The sequence below is a fragment of the Dasypus novemcinctus genome, chromosome 2 (assembly GCF_030445035.2).
Source record: "Dasypus novemcinctus isolate mDasNov1 chromosome 2, mDasNov1.1.hap2, whole genome shotgun sequence".
Taxonomy (NCBI): domain Eukaryota; kingdom Metazoa; phylum Chordata; class Mammalia; order Cingulata; family Dasypodidae; genus Dasypus; species Dasypus novemcinctus.
This window is the reverse complement of record NC_080674.1, coordinates 146,069,474-146,097,052: the sequence shown is the minus strand read 5'-3', so window position 1 is coordinate 146,097,052 and position 27,579 is coordinate 146,069,474. Positions and strand designations below refer to the sequence as shown.

At 38.5% G+C, this 27,579-nt stretch overlaps 2 protein-coding genes across 8 annotated transcripts in view; both read left to right on the top strand.

Annotated features, from left to right (window-relative positions):
- The window catches only part of BRD8 (bromodomain containing 8), a 31,989-nt gene extending 13,192 nt beyond the window's left edge, over nt 1–18,797 (top strand). For 2 of the 6 annotated variants that reach the window (XM_058279236.2, XM_058279211.2), the window contains exons 11-26: nt 226–506; nt 854–1,306; nt 1,606–1,699; nt 1,900–1,946; nt 2,709–2,923; nt 3,096–3,188; nt 3,382–3,450; nt 3,820–3,997; nt 4,690–4,794; nt 9,116–9,394; nt 10,210–10,476; nt 10,904–11,061; nt 15,361–15,450; nt 15,996–16,064; nt 17,701–17,878; nt 18,437–18,594. In XM_058279236.2, coding sequence (XP_058135219.1) covers nt 226–506; nt 854–1,306; nt 1,606–1,699; nt 1,900–1,946; nt 2,709–2,923; nt 3,096–3,188; nt 3,382–3,450; nt 3,820–3,997; nt 4,690–4,794; nt 9,116–9,394; nt 10,210–10,476; nt 10,904–11,061; nt 15,361–15,450; nt 15,996–16,064; nt 17,701–17,878; nt 18,437–18,487 — 2,627 coding nt within the window. In that variant the 3' untranslated portion in view covers nt 18,488–18,594. Of the gene's footprint in view, nt 1–225; nt 507–853; nt 1,307–1,605; nt 1,700–1,899; nt 1,947–2,708; nt 2,924–3,095; nt 3,189–3,381; nt 3,451–3,819; nt 3,998–4,689; nt 4,795–9,115; nt 9,395–10,209; nt 10,477–10,903; nt 11,062–15,360; nt 15,451–15,995; nt 16,090–17,700; nt 17,879–18,436 lie in introns of all 6 variants that reach the window. The other 4 variants (XR_011646643.1, XM_058279203.2, XM_058279242.2 and 1 more) reach the window with 4 other exon arrangements.
- Nucleotides 18,798–19,155: 358 nt separating this feature from the next.
- Nucleotides 19,156–27,579, top strand: part of NME5 (NME/NM23 family member 5) — a 30,567-nt gene continuing 22,143 nt past the window's right edge. For both annotated transcript variants that reach the window (XM_058279277.2, XM_058279274.2), the window contains exons 1-4: nt 19,156–19,225; nt 19,687–19,861; nt 23,832–24,037; nt 24,765–24,865. In XM_058279277.2, the coding sequence (XP_058135260.1) occupies nt 19,733–19,861; nt 23,832–24,037; nt 24,765–24,865 (436 nt within the window). In that variant the 5' untranslated portion in view covers nt 19,156–19,225; nt 19,687–19,732. The remainder of the gene's footprint in view (nt 19,226–19,686; nt 19,862–23,831; nt 24,038–24,764; nt 24,866–27,579) is intronic.

Here is a 27,579-nt window from a genome sequence, read left to right as displayed (position 1 = left end):
AGAAGAGGTGGGTGGGCATTTATGTTTTGGGAGAAGAATGTGTACAAATATGAGAGGGCTTGGTAGAGGATGTGGTTCACAACTTTCTGGATAAAATGGGGAAGAGTAAAACATAGGCAGGTAGAAGATAACTTTTCTGAGCCTAAGTGTATGGGTACTTGACATCTATGTAGTTACTTGATACTAAATAAGCTTCTGAGATGCTTTTCTCTTCCTTTTATTCAGTGAGTCAGCCTGATGCCTGTGTTCCTTTGGAGACTGTGGGAGATCCACATACTGTGACTGTTTCCATGGATAGCAATGAAATCTCTATGATCATTAATTCTATCAAAGAAGAGTGTTTCCGATCAGGGGTAGCAGAGGCCCCTGGGGGATCAAAGGCTCCCAGCATTGATGGCAAGGAAGATTTAGATCTGGCTGAGAAGATGGATATTGCTGTGTCTTACACAGGTGAAGAGCTGGATTTTGAAACTGTAGGAGACATCATTGCCATCATTGAGGACAAGGTAACTATTCAACAAAGCCCAAACGAATTTCCCATGGCTCCTACATAAGCTTCTCTTCTCAGCCTCTCATTGCTTCTGGTAATAAGAATTAAAAAACAAAAACAAAAAACTCTCCTGCTTCTGCCCATCTCCATCTCTGTAATTCCAAAGCCTTTTGGTGCTGACGTACTAGTCATCTCCCCAGCTATTCATATGTTACTGATTTGAACAGTCTATTGTTCGCTTCCACTACATGGGCAGAGGTGGAGAGAGAAGCTGCAGATTCAGGCCATCTAATTTGGTGCTAACAGAATTGAGGAACCTGGGCTTCCTACTATGACCTCAACAGTCTGTGTATTATGGGACAGGTAGATGATCATCCTGAAGTGCTGGATGTGGCAGCAGTGGAAGCAGCACTGTCTTTCTGTGAAGAGAATGATGATCCCCAGTCCCTGCCTGGCCCCTGGGAGCATCCTATCCAGCAAGAGCGGGACAAGCCAGTACCTCTCCCTGCACCAGAGATGACGGTCAAGCAAGAGAGGCTAGACTTTGAGGAGACAGAAAACAAGGGAATCCATGAACTGGTGGACATCAGGGAGCCCAGTGTTGATATCAAAGTGGAACCTGCAGAACCAGAGCAAGGCATTTCATCAGCTGAAATAGTAGCTGGGGGTGTTCCAGCAACGGGTATGGAGCCACCAGAACTCAGGAGTCAAGATTTAGATGAGGACCCCAGAAGTACTGCAGTTGGAGAGATTGCTGAAGCAGATGTTTCCAGTGGGAAAGGCGAAGCAACCTCACTTACATCTGTGAAGACAGAGGTATTAATTGAGGTCAGGGGCTGGGAAGGTGGAGGGGATTACCTTAGGTAAGAAGTAATAGTTTAGGCTGTTGGTTTCCCTGTTGCATTCCTAAGTTACCACATGTTAGTGAAGTCCACAGCCCATAGATTATGATCAGTGCTATACTTGTCCTGTTCGTTTTAAGATAACCATTAGAATTATATTGAATGGATAGGACTTATAATTCTTTTTATAGATTCATCATTAATGAAGAATGAAATTATGTGAGCTGTAGTGATTTACCAATACATAAGGTATATGTTCTCTTTATACTTTAGGCATCCCCTGAAAGTATGTTGTCTCCATCACATGCCTCAAATCCCATTGAAGATCCTTTAGAGGCTGAGACTCAGCACAAGTTTGAAATATCAGGTAAATAATAAGGCCAGGAAATCTGTACTCTAATTAACTTGACATCATTTGCTTTGGCTTCTGAGGGATTGTGGGTTGTGGGCAAGCAGGAGAAGGTAGATCAGGTCAGCATGGAAAGGAGAGCTGCAGGGGATTATTTTCCATAGGAAGGGGAAGGCTAAGGTGGAAAAACCTTCAGGTAGTCTTTCTCTCCTCTGCAGACTCATTGAAAGAAGAATCAGGGACTATTTTTGGAAGCCAGATAAAGGTATTTCAGACTTTTCTTTATTCATCTTGCCATGTAACTAGATTTTCCTATAGCGTTACCTTTTAAAATGAATTTCAGTAAACTGGCATCTTTATTCTCTGAGGTGAGACTGGTAAGGAGTTGCATGGGGAAAAGGAGCAGTGGACAGTCAGGCATAGTGAACGTACCATAGCAACATGTGCTTCCCAACTGCAAGAGTTTGTGGTCCTCACACAGACCTTTCTTTGTATATAGTGCATGAAGAAGCTTTGATACACCAGAGCAATTTGAAGTGAATAGAGATTCCAGAACCAGGGAGAATATCTAGGATGGCAGATTATTAATTAGACTATTAAAAGAGAATCAAAAGTTATCTTTTTAGAATTACTAAATCAGTAGTAATGGAGACTTAAGGTAGTACGATGTGAGCTTGCTCCATCAGATAAGACACAAAATAAACTATTTTTGATAACTTTGTACCCAGGGTCAGAGTTCCTCTCAAGAGCAAGGGGAAAGAAGGAACGCCTCTTAGCTTAGCCTTAAGTAAGTAGCTTTTTATTTTCCTTCCTTTTTAAAAGATCCTGGGTCTTATTCTTTGCCCAGTCTCTAAATTACTTTGTCAGTCAGTGTTTGTAAATAGATGGTAGTATAAGTGCTAGAGGGCTCAGGAAGCAGTTTGAGGCCTTTTCTAGAACTACTCTAACCCAAAAGACAGACCATGTTTAATGACACTTTGCTGGATAGCATTGCTTCATTTGTTGACTGGAACACACTGTGCTTAAGGATGCCCCAGGAGAGGAGGAGGAGGAGGATGGTGTCAGTGAAGCAGCCAGCCTAGAGGAGCCCAAGGAAGAAGATCAAGGAGAAGGCTATTTGTCAGAAATGGACAATGAACCTCCTGTGAGTGAGAGTGATGATGGCTTTAGTATCCACAATGCCACGCTACAGTCCCACACACTGGCAGATTCCATCCCCAGCAGCCCTGCTTCTTCACAATTGTGAGTATTTGGGATTCTTCTTTTGAGGCCAAAGCTGTGAAAATGAGAAGTAGGAGAGGATGTTTTCTTCAATCGTATGTTTCATCTTCCTTTTTTTGGAACAAGTAGTTGACAATAAATAATTAGGATACTTTTTTGAATTTGTGCCTATTGGGACTGTTTTTTATTTCAGCTCCGTCTGTAGTGAGGATCAGGAAGCTATTCAGGCACAGAAAATCTGGAAGAAAGCCATCATGCTTGTGTGGAGAGCTGCAGCTAATCATAGGTGAATGGGCTTTGCCAATCCAATAAGAATATTTTCCCCTGCTCCTTGTCATTGTTTGTAACCAGAGAAAAGTCTTAGGCTTATAGGGGACTGCTGGAGTTGGCTTTTACAACCTTCAGCTGTTTAGAGCAAGTTTCCTCACCTTTTCTTTGGAGAATTAAGTCAATAATTGCATCTGATTCTTTTTGGACAGGTATGCCAATGTCTTCCTACAGCCTGTTACAGATGACATAGCACCTGGCTACCACAGCATTGTACAGAGGTAAGCCATGGTCCATCCAGCATTCTGACTTGCCTGAGTTGTAAGTTGTCCAGTCTTCAGATAGTTTGAAGCAAACATTTTTTATATGAATAGGGGTGATCAAATGCTTAGACTGCTTATTCCAGTGCCTGAATCATCACTGATGGTATAAAATAACTAACTCTCTCTCGACCTTTTTAATACTTATTATACAGACTGATTTTGCTTTTTGGGTTAAGTACATGTTTTTGGGTGAGGGATTGACATGTGAGTCCTGGCAGCTGGGACTGAAGGTATATATGAGATGGTATACATGGCAACAATATGTTCAGAGATCCAGATGGGTCCTCTTTCCCCCTCCACTTCCATTTACCCCTGTTCTCTTTTTAGGCCTATGGATTTGTCAACTATTAAGAAAAACATTGAAAATGGACTAATCCGCAGCACAGCTGAATTTCAGCGTGATATTATGCTGATGTTCCAGAATGCTGTAATGTATAATAGCTCAGACCATGATGTCTATCACATGGCAGTGGAGATGCAGCGAGATGTCTTGGAGCAGATCCAGGTACTTTGAGGATCCTTAGTGTTTCAGCAAGGATGAAGTAACAGTGCTGAAGGGAAGGATTCACTGTGATGATAAGGAAGAGATGCTGTGGCTTTTACTTAGAATAGCTATCAGGGAGACAATTAGGAGCATGAGATTTTTTTCTTCCTGAATTCATGTTGGTTTTCTCTAGTTTGGTAAAAAATTTGTGATAGAATATGCTGACTTTCCTTGGACAAATAACCTCAGTTTCCTTACTTACAAAATGTGGATGTATATTCTTAAATTATGTTAAGTACCACAGTTTCTTCTTCCTCCTCTTTCATCACATATCACCTACTTCTATCCTGTAGTTGCATTACCAGGCACTCTTTGGAAGATTGAACTTGAAGAAATATTGTAGTCCCCATTTTATGCCAAAGAACTTAAATTGCTGAATTTTATTCCCTTTCCCATTGTTGGAGGATAGGGATTTTATATATTATAGCCCCAAAACTTAGGACTACTTGGCATTTTCAGGTTCTTTAGCATGCCTCTGACAACTAGAATAAAAAATCAAACCTAATATGCTGAACTTCCAGTCAGTTGAAATGTATTTGAGTGCAGTTTTTAGAAGGGTACTATACAAAATCCTATTTCCATAGCCTAAAGTGTCTTAATTCTTCCCTACTGGACCAGGTCTCTAGGGCCAACTCTGTTTCTTCTCCCTACAGCAATTTCTGGCCACACAATTGATTATGCAAACATCTGAGTCTGGGATCAGTGCTAAAAGTCTTCGAGGGAGAGATTCTACCCGCAAACAGGATGCTTCAGAGAAGGTGAGGAGACCAGAAAGAGCCTGTGTGCCAATGTTCCAGTAATAGAAGTCTGAAGCATCAAAGGAACCTTTCTACTTGTTACTGTCGGGCTTCTACATTTCCAGTGATATACGATATATAAATCTTCCAGGCTTTGGTAATTTATAATCAGAGGGATCTCTGCCTAATCTAGAAGTTACATGTATTAGGAACTTTCAGATGTCTGGGTGTTACCAAGGCCACTACCCAAATCCCTGGCATTCTCTTCTTAGCATGATGGTTGTTTGCTCCCATCCAAACACTGAAGAAACCTCACATGACTGGGAGGCCCGGTCACATGGGAGAAACTGAGCTGAGTGAATGAATTAATTCCTCTGGGTGAGTGCTCTCAAGGTGGAAAAATAACAGCTTGCAGCATTTGGGGGCCATCAGTTCCTTTTCCAGAGACAAGTGGCCAGATTGCTTTTGGACCTCTTTCCTCTTACTCTTGAGTTTTGAAATTTTGTCTTTGTGTGTATGGTGCTTGTGTCTCTGTCCTGAGGTTTGGGGTGCTTGTGGCTGAGAGTTTCCGTGGAACCTGATCAGTGTTTGTTTGTCCTCTAACAGGACAGTGTCCCCATGGGCTCTCCTGCCTTCCTTCTCTCTCTCTTTGTAAGTATTGAATGGCTGCAAGGGGTGGTGTTGCCACAAAGATTCTTAGCTCCTGCTGGGGGTGGGTGGCAGAGGGAAATCCAATATTTAGACTGTGGCAATGTCTTGAATTTCTGTTTATTCAGGTCATTGAATAAGGAACTATTTCTTCTTCTGCATTCTTGTTCTTTCTGCGTGTGTGTGTGGGGGATGGGTAGGGGTGTTTATGAGATCACTGAACCGAAATGATGTATTCTTGAGGTAAAGGCTCTAGGATGCACCTGTCCCTCATTTCCAGATCCCACCTTTTGCCAATTCTTCTCTTACAAATAGGAGATAGCTCAGTGCAATAGCTGCTTGCTGACTTTTTAAAAAGTGTTTCTCTTACTGGCAGATAATAAGCACATAGTTTATAAACTCTTTTTTCCTAAATTTAAGCTGAAGATCTCAGTAACAATGAGTGCTGCATATAGTAGTGGCTGGCAGAATTAGAGGTAAGCTTAGTAGAGCTAGCCTAAAGACTTTTATTCTTTTCCTGCATGAAATAAATGACCCTCTGACTTGGTGTTGCTCTTTATGGGGCAGTGAGCCATGATGTAATGGAAGGGTATCAGGCTAGAAAATGACATGCTCTTAAGCTGTTCAGATAACCTCTTGGAGTTTTATTTTCATCATTTGTGTGATGGAACTAATATAATGAAGTACCCGTCCAGCCTACCTCACAGGGATGTTGTGAGGATAAAATAAGATATTAGGTGTGGAATGGCTTAAAAAAGAAAATTAAAGTGTTACGCAAATGCAAGGTGGTATTTTTATTCTTACTGTTGCCTCACAGGCAACTTGTGTTCTTAAGCTCTAAAAATTTTAATGTCCTTGCATATTAGAAATGCGAAAATGGCCTGGCCCAGCAGAAGTGTTCACTAGTTCATCTTGCCTAGAGGCCTCTCGCCTGTGCCACAGACAGAACACTATAATCTCGGTTTTTATTGGCCTGCAACAGTGACTCTGGATCCCCAAGCAGTTGGCTGGCTGTTGCAAGGCTGGTTAATAGGATCTAACTTTTATCTATTGAAGACAGCAAAGTATTGCACAAGAGGAAGGAGCTGGGCTGCAGGGAGAGAGCAGCAGATGGAAAGAAGCCTTCTGATTGTCCTGATCTCATGGAAAACAGCTGTCAGGAGGTGCTAGGGAACTAGTGCCAGGGTCAGTCTGCAGGAAAGGCCTTTCTTATAGGGACCAACAGCTGGACAGGTATGTTAGCCAAGAATCTCACTATCCACTGCCCTTTCTGACATTCCCACTTTCCTTTTACTCTTCCTGTTCCTTTGCACATGATTTGGGGTCTGGGTGGGATGACTAATAGTCGTTCTGCGGGACCCCAGGTAAATTCCAGCGACCTCTGTGGTGGGCATGAGCAAGATTCTCTGTCCTGCATTTCCTTTCACAAACTACCAGGTGCTCTTTAGCCACTCTGTGGAAAGACAGAAATATACCCCTTGTCCCGCTGGATTTTCTGCTGATTCTCTCCCCCAAGAAACCAGATCCCCAGCATTCTTCCTATTGCACTTTCTCTCCTAACCTCCTATTTCACTCATGCTCCCTTTCTTTGTCTGCCTGTCATCTAGGATGGGGGAACCAGGGGGCGCCGCTGTGCCATTGAAGCCGATATGAAGATGAAAAAGTGAAGCTTCAAAGTACCTGCCATTGAAGCCTATATGAAGATGAAACAGTGAAGTTTCAAAGTACCCGCTTGAGCTGAACCTGAAATTAGAAGTAAACAAGATAAAAGCTTGGGCTTGTGGGCCCTGTTCAGAAGTGGAAGTTACAGAAGAGGAGGCGAGCCTGGGCCACATGACATGACCTAGGAAAATCTCTCTCAGAGAGTTGGATTAGCCCAGTTGCCTGTTTTAGGGCAAAAATCATGGGCTGTGTTAATGTCCTAATGTGTAGCTAGCAGCTTGTGGCTAGTTTGTACTGTCTTGTGAAGTGTACAGACTTTTTTTTAAAACCAGTGAAGTATGTGTGTATACAATAAACTCTGGAAGCAAAGAAAATTCTAGGCTTTGATGTGTTCTTTGTGTGTGTGTGTTTGATTTACTTTGTGGTTTCTATTGCACAATAACTCATCATTTTGGGGAATGAGATTGTAGAGGGTAAAAGTCTTATGAACAGTAATACTGCAGCTAATAGAAGGTAAGTAACCTATAGTTAGTTTGTAATTAGTGTTTTACTGTGTTACATTATGCAATAAACAGTCCTATGCAGCTTTTCTTGAGTGTTGGGAAAACTTAAAAGATTTTCGGAGTTCTGTTCATAGCATTGCTTAAAGGCTAGAGCATGGTCATTGTTAGCAATGACCTTTATTTTAACACCTGGGTTCTATCCCAACTTTTGTTAGTGAATAACTGGGAAAAAAACTCATTGGTGAAATGAAATCATTACGAGCTTTTTATCACAAAAAGATGGCAATTAATAGGGTTGGAAAAGTATGTGGAGGAGGAAAGCATTAAAGGACATAGGTTTTGGGTTTGTTGAGATCATGATGAGTTAGCAACTTGAGTTGAAAGTGTAAGTTTCTGTGGTTGGAGCAATAAGGAGACAAATATAATTAAAACTGAGGGACCACACTGGATTGATGAGGTACAGGTACTAGGTCAAAGGGACAAAATAGGCCAACTGGAAGATTTTGAGTGGTAGATGGAGAAATTTATATTAAGCTGATAACCATTCCAAGACCTTGAATGAGAGCAGATACGAAGATGGAGAAACCGACCAGGAGGCTATAACATTTTTAAAAACAGGATGAGCATTGAGAAAAATTATTCTAGAAATAAATTTGGGAAGAGGATTTGCTTACTGATTATTAGAAAAGGGGCAGAACAGGGTTATAAGTTCTATAGACTTAAAAAAAAAAAGTGTTGATGAGGACAAAACTTGGAAGAGCAAATAATTTTGGAGATAGGAAGAAAAGTGGCTTTAATGTAGAAATGTTGAATTGAAGCTGATGTCAGAGTTATCTAAAGGAAACTGAGCTCAGGATACACAGAGAAATGAAGCCAGAAGGCATATAAAGAGGTAAAGGTGGAAAGAGATGGAAGTGGCCTGAATAGAAATCAATGTTGAAATCTCAAAAGTATTTAAATTTTTTGAGGAAATATTAAAAAAGAAGCAGAGGACCAAGCAACTACATGGAATACAAGGATTTCTTGAAAATTGTAAAAAGGAGAACAAAGGGATTAGAAAATCAAGATAGTGTAGTGTAATAAAAGCAAGGGATGTTTCAACTAAGAAATGATAGTTGAATCTGGCTAGAAAGATGCCACAGGTAATCTTAAAGTGTTTTTTGAGGATTTGGTTGATAGGTTAAAAAATGTGTATATACTGAGGAAAATAGCCCTGTCTCTCCAAATTTACTCTTGTATTTGAGTATAAGGGTGATTTGGGGAAGAGAAATTCTGTTAAGCTAGCACTCCTCCAGTTCTTTCCCTTTGGGAGTGATTATGAAGAAATCCAGTATATTTAATTAACAAGTAATATCTACTACACTGTTTGACATGGAACTTTTCCTTCTCAATGACAAAAGTCTCCCTTTAGCAAACTTCTTCATAATGAGTAGAATTTTCTGGTTCTTTGTCTTTCTACTGAGCTTGGAAAATGCAAATGCCTTATGAATGTTGAGTATATTTAATACATTCTTTTTCTGTATTTACAGATGGGGCGTGAGTGGGTTTGGTTGGATTCTGAACAAGATTATCCCAATGACTCTGAATTGAGCATCGACTGCAGGTCCCTCTTCAGCTCATGGGACTCTAGTCTGAACCTTGATGTGGGCAGCTGGAGGGAAACTGAGGAGCCAGGGGCTGAGGAACTAGATGAAAGCAGCCCAGGGAGAGAATCTAGTGAGCCGCTTGTGGGGGATGGAGGCAGTGAGGAATCTCAGGAAGAGGCAGAGCAAGTCAGCCGCCAGAACCTCCTCCATTTTCTTTCTGAGGTAATGGTGAGCCATTATTTCCAAAAGTTGGAAGAGCTCTAACTTTACAAGATAATGCTTACCCTTCCGTGTTTCTACCACTCTTAATCCAGTCTTCCAGGTTAAGACGGCTCCACAGTTGCAGGAACTAAGTTCATTGTTATGTTCTTAGTACTTGGTGCTGGCACAGATATGCACCAAATATGTACTTTTTCATTGAGCATTTGAAAACCCTAGTGATAGGGGTCTGAGTCATAGGAGAATTTCTGCATGGAGAAATTCTCATGAATATCCTTGAAATTCATTCTTTTAGAGTCATAGGTTATATTTGCCCAAACTTTCCTTGAAGCTTGAAGCTTATGTTGTTTTTATTACTTCAAGGCAATATATTTACTGTCCTTATTACTCTGGTGAAGGGCTGAGGATCAGAAACAAACAATTGGAGTATATTTATGCTGCAACTGAACACATTCAGGAGAACATAGATCAAGCTTGGGAAGTATACAGTTCAAATGTTGCCACTGTTCTCTTGTTTGTAGCAGACAATACTTTCAACCATTTTCTAGTCATTCCCGATTAATCAGAACTGATCCTTGAGATAAAAAACTACAACATAACCCTCTGAAAAATCAATATCATATCTTGTTCATTGTTCAGTTCCCAGCCTGGTGCTATGTATATATAAGGTACTCTCTACATAAATTTTTAATGAATGAATTAAGCCTGTTCACCATCTCAGACTTAATCACTGTAGCAGTATAAGCATGTGTCATTATTGATATGTAGATGATTTCCATTGGTGCTCCTATGCATCTAATAATAAACTATGATTGCAGGTGGCTTACTTAATGGAGCCATTGTGCATTAGCAGCAGAGAATCAAGTGAAGGCTGCTGCCCTCCATCTGGTACCAGGCAACAAGAGGAAAGGGAAATTGAAGCTACTGAAGGAGAAGGGGAGCCCTGCAGAAAGACTGATGAGCTTTTAGCCAATGTAGAACCCTTGGTAGCTGAGAAGCCACTGGGAAAAAATGGAAACCTAGAGGTGGATACAACTTCCTCAGATACTTGTGCAGTTCAGGGACCACCTACAGATAGTGAAGAGGTAAGTGAATAACTTAAACCAGCTATCTTGTTGGTTCCTCTGCAGAGTGTTTAGAGCTTAGGCTAACTCCAAAGAATTAAACTATGTGGGTTCAAATCCTGAATTTAGCACCAATTAGCTGCATGACTTAAGGCCTTTCAGTGAACTATATTTTAGGACCTCAGTGTTTTCCTCTGTAAATGGAATAATAGTGCTCTACCTTGTAGATTTGCTGTGAGATTTAAATGAGATAAGTCTTGCAAAGCACTTAGTTTAGACCCTGTCTCTGTAAGCAATCAGTTAATTTTAGAATGCCGTTATCATTAATATTATTTGACTAGCCAGGCTAGTTCAATTGGCCTCTTCTCTTCATTTACTTTGTGCAAGTGAAATTACCATGCAGTTAGTAAATCTCTTTGTAAAGCTTCTTCTTGTCTTTACTTCCCAGGAGGAGGCTCAGCAAGAATCCAAAGAGGAATACCAGGGTGAAGGGTATGTGTCTGAGATGGAAGAAGAGCCCCCTTTAGGTGAGTGCGATGATGGCTTCAGCATTCAGGAAACACCCCTGGTGGATATCCTTTTCAGTCGTGCTACCTCCTCAAATCTGTAAGTACAGATTTTTAACCAGGGATTTTAAGATTCATTTATTTACTTCTGTTTATGCCCTTTTGGATTTGTTACCATGTGTATGGGTTACTTTTATAATTTTTTTTAATATAAAGGTTTATTTTTATTTATTCCTCTCTACTCCGCCCACCCCCATTGTCTGCTCTCTGTGTCCATTCGTTGTGTAGTCTTCTGCGTCTGCTTGCATTATCCTGTGGCACTGGGAAACTCTGTTTCTTTTTGTTGTTGTTGCATCATCTTGCTGTGTTAGCCCTCCATGTGTGCAGAGTCACTCCTGGGCAGGCTGCACTTTTTTCATGCGGGGCAGCTCTCCTTTGCAGGGCATACTCATTGTGCTTGGGGGACCCCTATGCGGGGATGCCCCTGCATGGTACAGCACTCCTTGTGCACAGCAGCAGCGCTGCACGTGGGCCAGCTTATCACATGGGTCAGGAGGCCCTGGGGATTGAACCCTGGACCCTCCATATGGTAGACAGATGCTCTATCAGTTGAGCCATGTCCACTTCCTATAATTTTTTTTTAAGAAAGGAAATTCGAGTTGAAAAACACTAAATATGGAACTATAAATATAAATAGAAGTTTATATGCTCTCCTGTTATAAAACAAATCTGTTTCATCAACCTCAGGATTCTCTTTCATAAATAGCCCTCCTCTAATTACTAACTTTATTTAGAAAACAAATTATCTCACCTTTTAAAAATAAAAAACTGTGGTGTTAAAGGACACATTTTAGGATTTAAATTTTTTTACTGAAGTGAATTACGTTTTTTAATCAGAAAAACAATATGATTATTTTCATTATGGTAATAAACATTTCTTTTTCTATGCCTGGGATCTCATATCTTTTGAGATATGAAAAGTATGAAACTTATTTACACCTCAGATCTCAGATCCCAGATCTACTCACATGGTCCAAGGGAAGTCAAAACCAATAATTATACTAGTATTCTTTTTTTTTTTTTAAATAACTGAACCATGTAAATATTTTTTTAAGTAGTAGATTTAAAATTTTTGTTATATAAATATAACACAGCTTAAAACCTAGGTTGGTAAAGAATTGATTCATTTGCTTTTCTATAACTCCTTGTATAAATATGAGTAACAGAGTGCTGAGATGTTATATGATGGATATTCAAAACGCAGGAACTGGGAAGCGGATATGGCTCAAGTGATAGGGCTTCTGCCTATCATATGGGAGGACCTGGGTTCAATCCCTGGGGCCTCCTGATGAAAAAGAAGAAGAGAAAGTGTGCCCATGTGGTGAGCCAGTGCCCATGTGGTGAGCTGAGTGCCCCTGTGAGATCCCGCACGGCAAGCCAAGTGCCTGTGCAGTGAGCCAGTGCCTGTGCAAGTGAGTCATGCAGCAAGATGATGATGTAACAAAAAGAGAGATGGAAGGGGAGAAACAAGGTGAAGCACAGCAGAAACCAGGAACTGGAGTGGCACAGCTGACAGAGAACCTATCTCTACATCAGAATTCCCCAGGATTGAATCCTGGTGAATCCTAGAGAAGAAAAAATGAGAAGAGAAGACAGAGATATAGATACAGAAGATCACAAAACAAATGGACACAGACAGCAAAAACAGCAGGGGAGGGGGAGAGGAAGGGAGGGGAAATAAAGAAATAAATCTTTTTTTTAAGAAAAGAAGAAATTCCACAGTCTGGGATATTTTCGCTCATGACATTTCAGCCTCTCGAATGGAAAACTTTATACCCTTATCTTAGAAGTTAGAGTAAACATGAAGTTTTTATTAGAAAGCAATAGATATTAATTAAGTGGCCTTTAAAATGCTCGGCCAGACATTTTAAAGGGAGATAGAAAGCAGAGTCCTTATTTTATCAGGGCAGTTTAAAACTATTTTGAAAGCTAGATATTCTTGAGGCCCCTCTTTTGTGGCTTCTCCCTCAGACTGAATTGACTATCAAGAGTAAAGAGAAGCAGAACCTTCGGAGCACCACTCCAAGTCTGTAGGCCCTTTCCACTCCCACACATTTCTTGTAGTTGTTTGGCATGCATTGTAAATAAAGAGAAATAGAGGTAAGTAAGCAATTGCCTTTTAAAATATTACAAAGTTGGTTCATTATGAGGTTACAGAATGTAGCACAGTAGCATTCATATAAAGGAAAGTTATTAAATATCTGTTGCATGGTTGTTTGAACAAAGTTGTGAATGATCAGAAATAAAGGAAAAATTTGTTTTAAATGTCTTGTTCTGATAGGTTTCTGTAAATAATAATAAATTTATCTTTAAGGAGAAATTGGCTTTACATTGTAGTGAAGTTTATACAGTTTACTGTGGTATATGATTTAGATTCAGGTGAGATAGTACATAAATTGGGGAAATATAATGAGATGTGAGTTGTATCTTAGATGTGAAAAGAACCCATTTAAAGGGAATAATGCAGTCTATAAAGTGGAAAGTATAATATAATGTTTAACTTTGGAGTGAATAGAAAAGTTACCAATCTGGGAAAATTATAAAATGAAATAAAATATAGTACATTTGTACCTCTGAGGAAAATCTGAATAAACTAGACAATTTAGGCCAGAGAAGGAAAGGCCGTAAGGAAAAATTAATTTTTGTTAGGTGCTTTAAAGATTACTATGTAGAAGAGAGTGAAAAGGAAAAATATTTAAGTGGGTATATCATTCAGGTGAAATATAAGAGAATTGCTTAGAATGTAATACCAGGTATTTCCTTCTCTGGAAATATGGAAGAAATCCTTATCAATGTGGCATATTCCTGCAAAAAACAGGACCAGATTCATTTACAAATGCTTATTGAGTACCTACTAAGTGCCAGAAAATATTCCAGGCACTTGGGAAATATCAGTGAAGAAAGATTATCTTCAGGGCAGTGGACTTGGCCCAGTGGTTAGAGCATCTGTCTACCACATGGGAGGTCTGTGGTTCAAACCCCGGGCCTCCTTGACCCGTGTGTAGCTGGCCCAAGCTCAGTGCTGATGCGTGCGAGGCCTGCCCTGCCACAAAGGGGTGTCCCCCGTGTAGGGGAGCCCCACGCGCAAGGAGTGTGCCCCGTAAGGAGAGTCGCCCAGTGGGAAAGAAAGTGCAGCCTGCCCAAGAATGGTGCCACACACACGGAGAGCTGACACAACAAGATGACGCAACAAAAAAAGAAACACAGATTCCCGTGCCACTGACAACAACAGAAGCGGACCAAGAAGACGACGCAGCAAATAGACACAGAGAACAGACAACCGGGGTGAGGGGGGAAGGGGAGAGAAATAAATAAATCTTAAAAAAAAAAAAAGATTATCTTCACAGATCAGATTTTTAGAGTGGCAGGTACTGAAGTACAAATCAGAGTCAAAAAATGCAAACGTGGGGAGCGGATGTGACTCAAACAGTTGAGTGCCTGCCTCCTACATGGAAGGTCCCGGGTTTGGTTCCTATGCCTCCTAAAGAAAACAAACAGACAATGAACAAAAACAATGAGCAGACAATGAGCAACCAGATGAGGGAGGCAGCTCAGGGGAGCTGCTGAGGAATGCAGGGATTTGAACCGATATTTGCATACTGATGTTCGTAGTGGCATTATTCACAATTGCCAAAAGATGGAAGCAATCCGAGTACCATCAACAGATGGATACAAAAGCAAAATGTGGTATGTACATGCAAGGGAATATTATGTAGCTGTGAAAAGGAATGAAGTTCTGATACATATGACAACATGGATGAAACTTGAAGACATTGTGTTGAATGTTGAACTAAACCAGACACAAAAGGACAAATATTGTTTGATCTCACTGATATTAGTATAAGGAAATTCATGAAATCAGAAACTAGAACACAGGTTACCAGGGCTTGGGGAGGGTTAAGGATAGGGGAGTTAAAGCTTAATTGGCACAGAATTTCTGGTTTGGGTGATGGAAAAGTTGTGGTAATAGATGATGTGATGGTGGTATAACATTGTGAATGTAATTAACACCACTGAATTATATATCCAAATGTGGTTAAATGGGGAAGTTTTAGGTTGATATGTTACTAAAATAAAATTTTTTAAAAATGCACAGGCAGTTGTATATTGTAGTACAATTTATGAGATGATAACCACTTCACTGGATAAAAGTGATAAGTAAGAGAATATCATTTTTGAAAGCATTAAATATATATTTATTCCTATGATACAATATTCCTTCATATATTAACTAGGAGCAAGGATATTTCTTACCTCCATAGCTTAAGAAAACCTCATTACTCACCTGGGAGAAGCAGGATACTATTTGTGAAGTTACTTTGTCTTTTCTGTCCTATAGGTCTGACCTAAGCCAGGGTGACCCTGTTCAGGATCATTTGCTATTTAAGAAGACTCTCCTGCCAGTCTGGAAGATGATTGCTAGTCACAGGTAGGTGTCCCAAGTGCCTGATAGGACTGAATTCAGAACTGAAGCAGTGATCATATTGGGGATTAAACATAAAAGGAGATATGTTTCTCTCTTCACATGAACCTTAGTTAAAAGGCAGATCCTGTATCTAATCCTGCTTTAGCCATAAGTACCCACAGCTGCTTTTACTGTGTTTAAGAGATTATTGCAGTCCTTTGAATTGCCTCTAGAAATTGATTCATGGTAAAATTTATATTTAAAATATATGCCTTCTTCCAATATAGTGGATTGTCTTTTTTTCTAGAGACAGAGATTTAGGGGCCTTGGACAAATTTCTGAATCCCAAATCAGTGTATTATACTAGTGGTTAAATATTGTAATTAAAGAAAATTATTTCTGTTTAGCAAGTGGGAACCCAGATTTCTTTCTTAATGGAGCTCAGAGTGCATTTCCCTAAGGGAAATTAACAAGAAGCAAACCATAGTCTGTATTGTAAATGTCTTGTCTTATAGTTTGTAACCATTCTTCACCTTTAGAGTGATCCTTTCTGGGTTTGTCTTTACCAGGTTCAGCAGTCCATTTCTGAAACCTGTGTCAGATAGGCAGGCCCCAGGGTACAAGGATGTGGTGAAAAGGTCAGTGGAAAAGGGGTCAAGAAAGGTTGGTTGCTTTTATATCTGTCTTTTTATTCTTTATTTCTCTTCTATTAGATTATTTATTTACTTCATTTACATTACTTACAAACTCATGATGTATTTTACAGCTGAAGAAGTTTGTAAAGTTATGGTGAGCTCAGTCTTTTCATTTGAGAAGGAATGCAAGGAACAAAAGGATAATATAAATTTTTTTTTCAGTGTTGATGATTAAGTAATATGATCATTTGTTATATAACCTCACATTAGCATTTGATAGTTTTTTGTTTTGGGGGTTTTAAATTTTTAAAAAATTTTATTGTGGGTAAATATATATGATGTAAAATTGCCATTTTAACCATTTTTAAGTATACAACTCAATAGTGTTAATTGCAATCACAATATTGTGCAACCATCACCATAGTTCCCAAAATTTTTCATGACCCCAAAGAGAAACTCTCTACCCATTAAAGCTCCCCATTCCTCCATCCTGCCAACCCTGATAACCTCAAATTTACTTTTGGTCTCTATGAATTTGCCTATTCTAGATATTTCATATAAATGCACTCATACAATATCTGTCCTTTTGTGTCTGGCTTATTTCATTTAGCATAATGTTTTCAAGGTTCATTTTAAATAGTTTTTGACACTACTTTTTGGAGCAAAACTGGAAAGAAAAGCTGTAATTAGGCAGTTAGCATTGCAGTATGCTAAATGCAAAGATGGTAATCCAAGTAGATGTTACAAACATTGATTAATTGCAGTATTTTGGATTTTTATAGCATAGTTCATCTAAAATACTGTAACAATCAGTATGTTAATAGAGTATTAGATGATCAGAAAGGGACCTTTGGAGGCAAACTCTTTCATTTTATATATGAGGAAACTAAGGTTCAGAGGTAGTTATGACTTGTCTGTGATCAACCAACAGTTTATAGCAGAGCTAGAACTAAATCACAGATTTTTTTTTGCATCTTTTACTTTACACATGTATACCTCCATTCAGATATATCTTTTTAATAGTGACCCCTTTGTTTCCAATAATGCATATTTTAATCTTAATGTTTTTTTTCCAAATAGGAGAATGTCTTACCCTCCCCGTTCATTCTCTATACTGCCTTTCCAACTCTTATGTACCCACTCTCTGTGTCTCATTAAATAATATTTTGATTTCTCTTATTATTCATTTTATCCTCACCCTTTTTATCCCCATTAAAGGAGAACTAACTAACCTTTGGAGAACTTCTGTATTTGGGGCCAGTACTCCTGTTACCCTAATAGAATATAGTGGCTGGGCCTGAGGGCTTGGAGTCAGGTTGCCTTTGCATTGGTATCTAGGCTGTGTGACATTGGGCAAGTATTTAATCTCTTTAGATCTTAATTTCATCATTTGTCAAGTGGAAATAATAATACTTTTTAGATTTATTGGGAGAATTAAGTGAGTAATAGGTAGATTGCTTAACATAGTGCTTGGCCAATTGTAAGCAGTCAAATGTTAGCTGCTGTTGCTGTTTTACTATCTGAAGGAAGTTATTTTTACTGCTTTCATTAAGTGGTTTTTCTCCAAGAGAGCATGTTAAGTCAACCCATGTTCTGCATGAAGGTTTGATTTCCCTTGGTTTCTTTTGGCCATCTGCAGACCCATGGACTTAACTAGCCTGAAAAGGAATCTATCTAAGGGACGGATTCGCACCATGGCCCAGTTCCAGCGGGACCTGATGCTCATGTTCCAAAATGCTGTCATGTACAATGACTCTGATCATCACGTATACCACATGGCTGTGGAGATGCAGCGAGAAGTCTTGGAGCAGATTCAGGTACTTTTTGTAAAGAGCTGTGTAAGAAAGAAGAGTGTAGCCTCTGGAATCTGATTTCAGAAAATCTATGAGGATAAGGGTGATATTGAGATGACCTTGTGTTCCCAGAGTTTATCTTTGGGGTTGATTCAAGGTCCTGAAGTATTGACATTGGGTTCATTGTTTGGATAACCTTGAGCCTCAGAAGAGAGTGAAGTGAAATAATCTCAAAGGCAGGCAGCAGTGAAGAGCTCTCTAGAGAGCTGGAGATAGACGAGGGAAGCTCTGCTTGCAGAGCCTCAAGTCAGAGGGCTAAACAGGCAAACCAGATTCTGGAGTCACTAACCATTTTTTGTTTGCTACATCTGTTGATATTAGTGTACGTTCACACTGTTACATCTTTAGGGGATAAGACATAGTAATCAGAAATAAACAATTGATGGTTCCCTTTCTGGAAAGTGTCATACTTTAAAGAAAAAAGTGTAATCAAATTAACATGCAGAAGAAGAGATAAAATTGCATTCAAACTTCCATAACTTTGATGATTCATAGCTTGCTATCTGTGTCTTGACTCTGTAGGTGCTGAGTATTTGGTTAGACAAAAGAAGAGATTTAAGTAGTCTGGAGTGAGACCACCCAACCCAGTGGATGATGGAAAACCTGTTTTATTAATCTGGAGCTGCTACCCTGACATTTTCTGAAGTTTCTACCTGTCTTTGAGACTCTGACCCAGAGTTGATTACAGTACTTGTTTACCACTTTTCTGTTGACTTTTCTAACAAGAGTGATGTCCTAGCTCACCACCAAGGAGAAAAAGGGGGAAGTTGAGATTGGGTTTATGCCAAAAATGTCGCGTACATCTTTGTTCCACAGGCTTAATTTAGAAATAACTCGATTAAACCTCTTATTACTGATCTATAAATAAATGTTATTTCACAAATCACAGATTGCTTTTTTAATAGTTACAGAAGCTAGGAATAGAGGGGACAGCATAATCTGGTGAAATAAAGATGGTATTTGACATGGGTTTTCTTGCGTATATTGTCTGGAAGGGGTGAGAGGGAAATGTCTTTTGATTTGTCTTCTCATTTGTAAAGTGGGAATGATTGAAGCATCCCTCCAATGTGTAAGAGGATGAAATAATATAAATTAAGATTTAAAAAAACAAATAAAACAAAGTCTAATGCTCTTCGACTTGCAAGAGAAATAAATACATTCGTGGCTGGCTGTCTTTCTTGGTGCAAAGGAACCTACGGAAAGATACAAAGCGTGCTGCTGAGATTGACCCTCTGCAGCCACCATCCCTGAGCTGGTGCTTCGGGTCTCCTAGCAACAAGCTGTGATCGCAAAGGAGGTGAAGGTACTGAGGTGAGTGCTGAGATTGGGACCAACTCGGAAAGCGGGCGCAGCCGGGAGCATCCCAGAGGACTGGGGATCCTGCTCTTCAACCAGGCTAGGTTTCAACCAGGCTAGGTCCTATACGTCCAGTCGTCCCTAAGGAGTGTGGTGGTTTTCCTAACGCAGCCGGCTGAGGCTGCTCACCTGCCGCTGGAGTAGTGTTTCCAGCCAGCCCCCCCCCCCCCGCCCCCCCCACTAGAGTTCCAAGTCTTTGGTCATGTGAGCCTCTCTGTCTTCCCAACCTTGATGAAAGCACAAAATCCCAAAGCACCCAGACACAGAGTAGAAATCCTATCAGTGAGACTCTGCTTATGGAAAAATATTATTACAGTTTCTAATTTTATGGATGAATAAAACCAAGCACCTAATATTACTGTTATTAGTCACGATTACATTAAATTGTGTGTTTGGGGGGATGCATGTCATTGCAGTTGATGCCTGTCAAGATACTCTTAAATTGTACTCTGAAGAGCCGGGATGGAGATATTAATGCCCCCACCTCAGATATATGTAGAAAAAACTCTGGCCATTATCAAACCAGATGTTGTTGACAAAGAGGAGGAGATACAAGATATCATTCTCAGATCTGGGTTCACTATTGTTCAGGTAACTTCCGGGCACAATGATCACGCTTTTTTCTTTTTCCTTTTTTTAAACGCATACGCATATATGAATGTTACTTCATTTAAATCCTCACATAGCATTAAATTTAGGTTCATTCTTTTGAGAATAAACGTTAATATGTAATAGGGGGCGGGTGTAGCTCAGTGGTCAAGTGTTGGCTTTCCACGTATGAAGTTCGGTCTGGTACCAAAAAAAAAGTTGGAAAAGTAATATGTGATAATTGTTTAAAAAAAAAAAGGTTCACATCTCAAAAAGAAAATTAGAAGTAAAATGACCTTTTCCTTCACCTGTCTACTCCTATCCAAGTTTTAGTCTCCATAGGCAACTACTGTTAACATTTTCTGTTCTTTCAGGAGTTTTTTCTTACAAAGTCATTCTGGTAGCATTCTAGATTGCACATCTGAACTGATCTCATTTTTCCTAAGTTCTGTGTAATATTCCCCTCTATGGATGAGTCATAGTTTATAGTTTATTTGGTCCTCTATTGATGTACTTTTAGATTGTTGATCTTTTTTCAATAGTGCATACATTTAATGTTTTAAGCCTCATAATTTTCAGCATTTGGTAAACACTGTTTACCAAAATAATGTTTACCAGATGCTTGAGAATGAATATTAAGAGTGTTAAAAGCTTATCAAATAGAATTGAAAATTTTTAATCTTTTTTATATCATTTTAATTTAAATTTCCAGTTTTTTATTCTTTTACATGTTTATAATGTCATTTGCCTATTTAGTCAAACTATACTGAGATACCATACTTAGCAAAAATCTAAAAGTAAATGGCATAACCCCTATTGAAGGGAATCTGGCAATTATCTACCAGTATTACAGATGCATTTCTCCTTTAACTCAGCACTGACTTTTGAAAATTCCTTCTACAGTAATTCCTGCATTAATATGAAATGGCATATATATACAGATTATTTTTTGCAAAATTTTTATTTACCAGCAAAAGATTGTACAAAGTCCTGCAGTAGGAAATTGGCTTAATAAACCCTGGTGAATTCACCAAATTGAATACTATGCAACTAACTGTAAAAAGAAGAATGTAGAATTTTTGTGTGTACTGTTATGGAAAAAAGCAAGCTGCAGAACAGCACATGGCAACCTTTTGTGACAGAAAGGGGGAAAAGTAATATATATTTGCCAATGTTTGCAAAATTAAATACTGGGAGATAAATTAACTTTAAAAAATGGTTACCTATTGAGGGTAAGGAAGAATAGGATGGATTGGGTCAGGGATGGGCATAAGACTTTTCAGAATATACCTTTTTATATTGCTTTGATTGTTTTTGAACCCTGTAAATATAATACCCATTAATTTTTTATTATAGAAAAAACAATTGAATTAAGTATACAAATAAGATAAAAATATCCTTTTCAATTAGAAAAATTATAAGTCCATATTTTTAAAAGGAGAAGTAATGACAAATTGTTCATAATTAAGTAGTTAATGTTAATTATAAATTACAAATTAGTATACATACTCATATTTAATACTTTCTCTAGTCAACAATAAACTGCAAACCAAAGAAGGTCATGGTGTATTAGAGCTTTAAAATAGGCTTTATTGTAGTTGGGAGTCCACTGAACTTGAGGCTTTCTTGTCCCATCTAGGGAAAGCCTTCTGAAAAACGATGTACCCTATCAGTTGGGGGCAATGTTTCCGTTGTTACAAACTAAGGGTGCCATTCCTGACAGTATTTTATCACCACTTTTCTTTGTAAAAATATTTAACCTAATTTCAAAAATATTCTACCTGATCTAATTTTTAAATTAACCAGTAGATTATGATTCAGTATCAGTTTTAAAGTTGAACCCTTAATTTTTAATATCATACTGCATTAGCTAGGATACCTGCAGAAAGTAGCTTCCCCTGCTTGTCACATGGGCATGATGCACGTAAGGGCTTACATTGACACAAATGAGATTTCTACCAAGGGAAAAACCCACCAATATGAATAAAAATCACAAATACTGACCTGCCTTGATTTTAAATAATAATTATTAATACTTTTAAATAATAATAAAATTTAAAGAATCCGGCATTGATTGAACTAAATCAGATGTTGCTGAAACTTCAAATTTCTTCTATTTCTTGACCATATAAATTTCTGTGTGAGAACAAATGTCAGGACCATTTTCTTAGTAACTAGTGCTTTGGTGAGAATGTTATGATTACCCAGCAGAAGCTGTTTGTAACAGAGCCGAGCCATCTGGTAAGCATCTTCCCAAGCTTTGGGAAGTTTAAACCTCTCTAGACAAACCAAGCAATTTTTTCAAGTTTCTGAAATCTGAGAAAACATGAGAATTCTGGAAGGGACGTTAAGAGGTAGGTCAGTTGGTAACATTCAACACTGTACTCTCAGGAAAATCTAAACCATTTTGGAAAGATAGAATTCTGTCTTAATGGAGATTTTTAGCCTTTGCAGAGCAACTTATTCCAGTGTCTTACTGTAGCAGTTTGATATGGTTATGAATTCCAAAAATAGATATTGGATTATGTTTGTAATTTGATCTGTAAGCTGGGCATGATTGAGTTATGATTAGGGTGTTGAGTCTCCACCTCTTGGTGGGTGGGGACTCACAGATAAAAGGCATGGCAAAGAACAGAGCTGAGGGTTCTTAGTGTTGGAGTTTTGATGCTGGAGTTTGATGCTGAAGTCTTAAGCTGCAGCCCTGGAGAAAGAGACAGAGCTGCTTGCCTGATAGTCTACACCTGACCTTGTGGAGAGAAGCAAACCCTAGAGAGCCTCATAGTCTACAGCTGTCCTCGTGGAGAAAACAAGCTGAGCCCAAAGGAACCCAGGAAGCCTGAACCCTCACAGGCATTGGTAGCCATGTTGCTCCAACACGTGAAAATAGACTGGTGAGGGAAGTAACTTATGCTTTATGGCCTGGTAACTGTAAGCTCCTACCCCAAATAAATACCTTTTATAAAAACTGAACGATTTCTGGTGTTTTGCATCAGCACCCCTTTGGCTGAGTAATACATTTACCATCATTACTCTGTCCAGAAGATCTTCTTTATGTGTACTTTGAATCCCACTGCATATTTTTAGTCTTTCCTCTTCTGAGCCATCTTAACAGAACTTGCTGAGAAATGGGAGAGAAGGACTGAAATATGCCCTGAGAGTTGGTGTGCAGGTCTCTCTAGGCGGAGAGAACCCTGATCCACCTTTAATGGAAATGGAAAACAACGGTAATAGGTGGTTATTTAAAAGCTCTTGAATAGCTGCATTTAGGGAAGACGTGATACTTTCAGTCATGGAAATTATTGACTCAGTTTCCAAACTTTACAACATTTAACTATTCATTCTTGATTCTCTCATTTGTGAAGAAAATAACATTTATTTGTCCAAAACAAATGTTTCATATTCTTTCAAATTGAGAAACACCACCAATTAATTTTTCTCATGGACACAGCAAAACAACATATTTATTAGAGAACCCCAAAAAAGAAAACGAAACCATTACATTGCATGTTATTTCCAAGTACCGTAAGGAGACCAGAATAGTGTGGGAAATTTTCACAATAGGAAATTTTAACAAATAGGGTAAAGATGAATTTGAAAAATTCTAAAGTCAAATTTTGTTACTATAATATATACAAATTATACATTAACAGAGTATTGGTAATTGTAGTGTTATGTACTTCATGAAGGAGATATAATGAATTTGTCATTAGCAAGCCTTATGTTGAGGGAGGCTGCTGAACTGGAATAGTTTTTCTTAAGTAGGTTAAATAATTCCTGTTATTAATCATATTTATAGCAGACATTTAAATTTCTTATCACATTCTTCATAATAAACCTAAAATTTCTTATCACATTCTTCAAAGATAAATCTAAAATTTGTAATCAGATTGGTACTAATTTCAAGTTATTAATGACTTGTTATTATTGAACTGTCATTTTAAATAGTTTTGTTGACTTTTTGTTTCTCTTACAGAGAAGAAAACTACATCTCAGCCCTGAGCACTGTAGTAACTTTTATGTGGAACAGTATGGAAAAATGTTTTTCCCCAATTTAACAGCTTACATGAGTTCTGGACCACTGGTTGCCATGATATTAGCTAGATATGATGCCATCTCTTACTGGAAGAAACTTTTGGGACCAAGTAATAGTTTAATAGCTAAGGAGACACACCCAGACAGGTAATTTTTACTGGGAGAAAAGTGGAAATCTACCTGTGAAAATGAAAAGAAATCTGATTTCATTGTAATGGGAATTTCCTTTCTTTGGAAGTTTTTCCTAAGTCACTTTTTTTAGGGGGGGAGGGGATTTATTTTTACTACTTAAATGTATGTATTAATATAAAATATAACAAAAGGCCTTAGGGAATATCTGGTTTGTGGTTTATTTGCCTTGTTCTTCTCTCATCTTTAAACTGCCACTGAAGTAGTAGTAGTATTTTTTAGGAGGTCTTGGGGATTGAACCTAGCACCTCGTACATGGGAAGTAGGCACTCAACCACTGAGCTACCTCTGCTCCCTTGAAGTAGGATTTTTTAATGGGAAATTGGTATGTATTTGAAAAGAATTAGTAATATAGGACCAGAAATCCAAATTTTCAACGTTATCATTAACATCTGTAAATATAAGGACATTGAGTCCTTGCATTTTGAATATGCATTGCTTTTTCACTTCTCATAAAACACAACCTTTTTTTCACCCGGAGAATTCCTGCTTTCCCAGTGTATCCTGCAAATTTAAATATATTTGACCCTTATCTAAACAGATTTAAGCTTAAGCTCGAAATAGATTAAAGACTCCATATTTGAGAATTGACAGCGCTTTTCTAAGATTCCTGAGTAGAATACAAATATAAAAAATGAGGAAACAATGCCAGATTGAATGGTCATTATCTCTAACTTGCTTTTAGTCTAAGGGCAATTTATGGCACTGATGACCTAAGGAATGCACTTCATGGAAGCAGTGACTTTGCTGCAGCAGAAAGAGAAATTCGATTCATGTTTCCTGAAGGTGAGTTATGTGAGTTATATGTCAACTGCATCTCCTTATTTTTTGCTTTTTCTTTTATTTTGGGGATGTAGGTGGGAAGGAAGATAACAGGATTTTTCTCCAATGTAGTCTGTCAGATTTCAAGTCCTAGTTACTTAAAAACTTGAAGCCAAGAATGGAAAATTCAAAATTTCCCTCAGAGCTAAATTTTGACCTGCAGGGAATCTCCTGAAAAGGGTTTACTTTTTTTCTTTCTTTTCTTTTGTACTAGACATATTTAGGGTTTAAGTTTCTCTTTCTGTGATGTAATTTCTTCAAGATATCCCTCATGCTTCAGTAAAGTCTTTTATACGTGAAAAATGTGATTGATTTACCATTTTCTCTAACAATTTGCTTTTTACCTAACGAAGTCTCATGCATGCATGCAGATGTGAAATTAATAATTTCAGGCCCTTTTGTTCATTTGTTTCCATCCTGTTATAGAAGCTGTGAATGTTCTTTTAGGAATGGACATAATGAGGAACAGCAATCATCAACTGAGATTTTCAGTTTATTTTCAATAGTATTTTTAGAGCTAAATGAAAATTTGACAATTTTCATTATGAAGAAAAGAATGTATTGTGCAGTTTTGAATGTTTGGGGGCCTGTTATTTTTCTCTAAGCTATTTAGATCTCTTCCTCAGTATTTTCTATTGAAAATTCATTTTTAAAAAACTGTTGTAGAGATTTTAAAAATCCCTGATTCTAAAACAAACAAACAAAAACTAGTTGTATAGATACTTGGGCACAAAAGGATTTGCCCACTTAAGTATTTTAGTCTCACTAATCAAATTTAATTCCTGTTAGATAAAATTTCAAATATACACAAAAGTAGACAGAGTAGTATAATAAACCCCTAACGAATACATCACTCAACTTCAGCAATTGTGGTCTGTTTTCTTTCATTTGTTTTTTCTCTGGAGTTTAGTATCACAGTTTCTTGTATGAGCTTCCTCTTGCTTAGCAGTTGATCAACAACTCTGTGTAAAAAGTCCATGTGGTAATCTACTAAGGCAAATAATAAAAATATTCAAAGACATGTTCCTAACTTTTGAAAAAAGGAAACTCTCCCCTTTCCCTTCCAACTCTCATTAGGGAGCAGATGTAAATCAGTGGTTGAGTGCCTGCTTCCCATGTACAAGGTTCTGAGTTCAATCTCTGTCACCACCACCACCCCCCCCAAAAAAAAGAAAGGCACTTGCAGATGTAGCTCAGTGGTTGAGTGTCTGCTAACCATGTATGAGGTCCTGGGTTTGATCCCCAGTAAGTCATAAAAACAAGAACAAACAAACAAAAATCAGCTTTCATTGGGGAGAAGATGTAGCTCAGTGGCTGAGTGCCTGCTTCCCATGTACAAGGTCCTGGGTTCCATCTCTGGTACTTCCTCCCCCCGCCCCCCAAAATAAAGAAATCTGTGAGAGAAGGGAGAACCCAGCAGATGCCACCTTTTACCTTGCCTTGTGGTAGAGGACCCAAGAATTGCTGGCAACCAGTCTTGAGGAAGAAAGCATCGCCTTGATGATGCCTTGATTTGCACATTCTCATGGCCTCAAACTGTAAGCTAATACATCCCCATTGTTTATAGCCAATCCATTTCATGGTATCTGCTTTGAGCAGCATAGGAAACTAAAACAGTTTGATTCCATTTATATGAAATATCCAGAATAGATAAATCCATAGACAAAGAGCACAGATTGGTGGTTGGCTGGGGAGAGGGAGAAAAGGGGAGAAAAACTGCCTCATAGGTAAAGAGTTTTACTTTGGAGTTACGGAAATGTTTTGGAAATAGAGGTAGTAGTTGGACAACATTGTGAATGTACTAAATGTCATTTATCATTCATTTTTAAATAATTTGTATGAATTCACCTAACTGAAAATTTAAAAAAAATGATGTAGCAGTGAACAAAAATGAAATTAAGAGGACAGTTCCATTCACAATAGCATCAAAATGAATAAAATAAAAAAACATAATGTAATACCAGTACATGCTTACTAGAATGACTTTAATCAATGGTAAGGATATCAAGAAACTGAAACCCTTCTCAGGCATTATTGTAAAATTGAATAGCAACTTTGGAAAATAGTTTGACAATTTCTTTTAAAAATTAAATATAAACTTACCATGTAATCCTGCTAGCAATTCCATTCCAAGAAATGCTCCTACTCAAGAGAAATGAGGGAGCAGATGTAGCTCAAATGGTTGAGTGCCTGATTCCCATGTACAAGGTCCTGGGTTCAATCCCCAATACCTCCTAAAAAAAAAGAGAGAGAGAGAGAAATGAAAACATATCTACACAAAGACTTCCCTGCAAATGTACACAGCAGCATTGTTCACTATAACCAGACTGCCAACAGTCCAGATATCCATCAACTGGTAAACAGATAAACAAAATTTAGTATAGCTATACAAAGGAATATTGTTCGGCAATAAAAAGCAACAAGGGAAGCAGGATGTGGCTCAAGTGATAGGGCTTCCACCTACCATATGGAGGACCCAGGTTCGATCCCTGGGGCCTCCTGGTGAAAAAGAAGAGAAAGCGTGCCTGTGTGGCAAGCCACTGCCCGCGTGGTGAGCTGAGTGCCTGTGTGAGTGAGTGCCCACACAGTGAGCCATGCAGCCAACCAAGTACCCATGCAGCAAGCCGAGTGCCTGCGTGGTGAGCCAGTGCCCGTGTGAGTCACACAGCAAGATGATG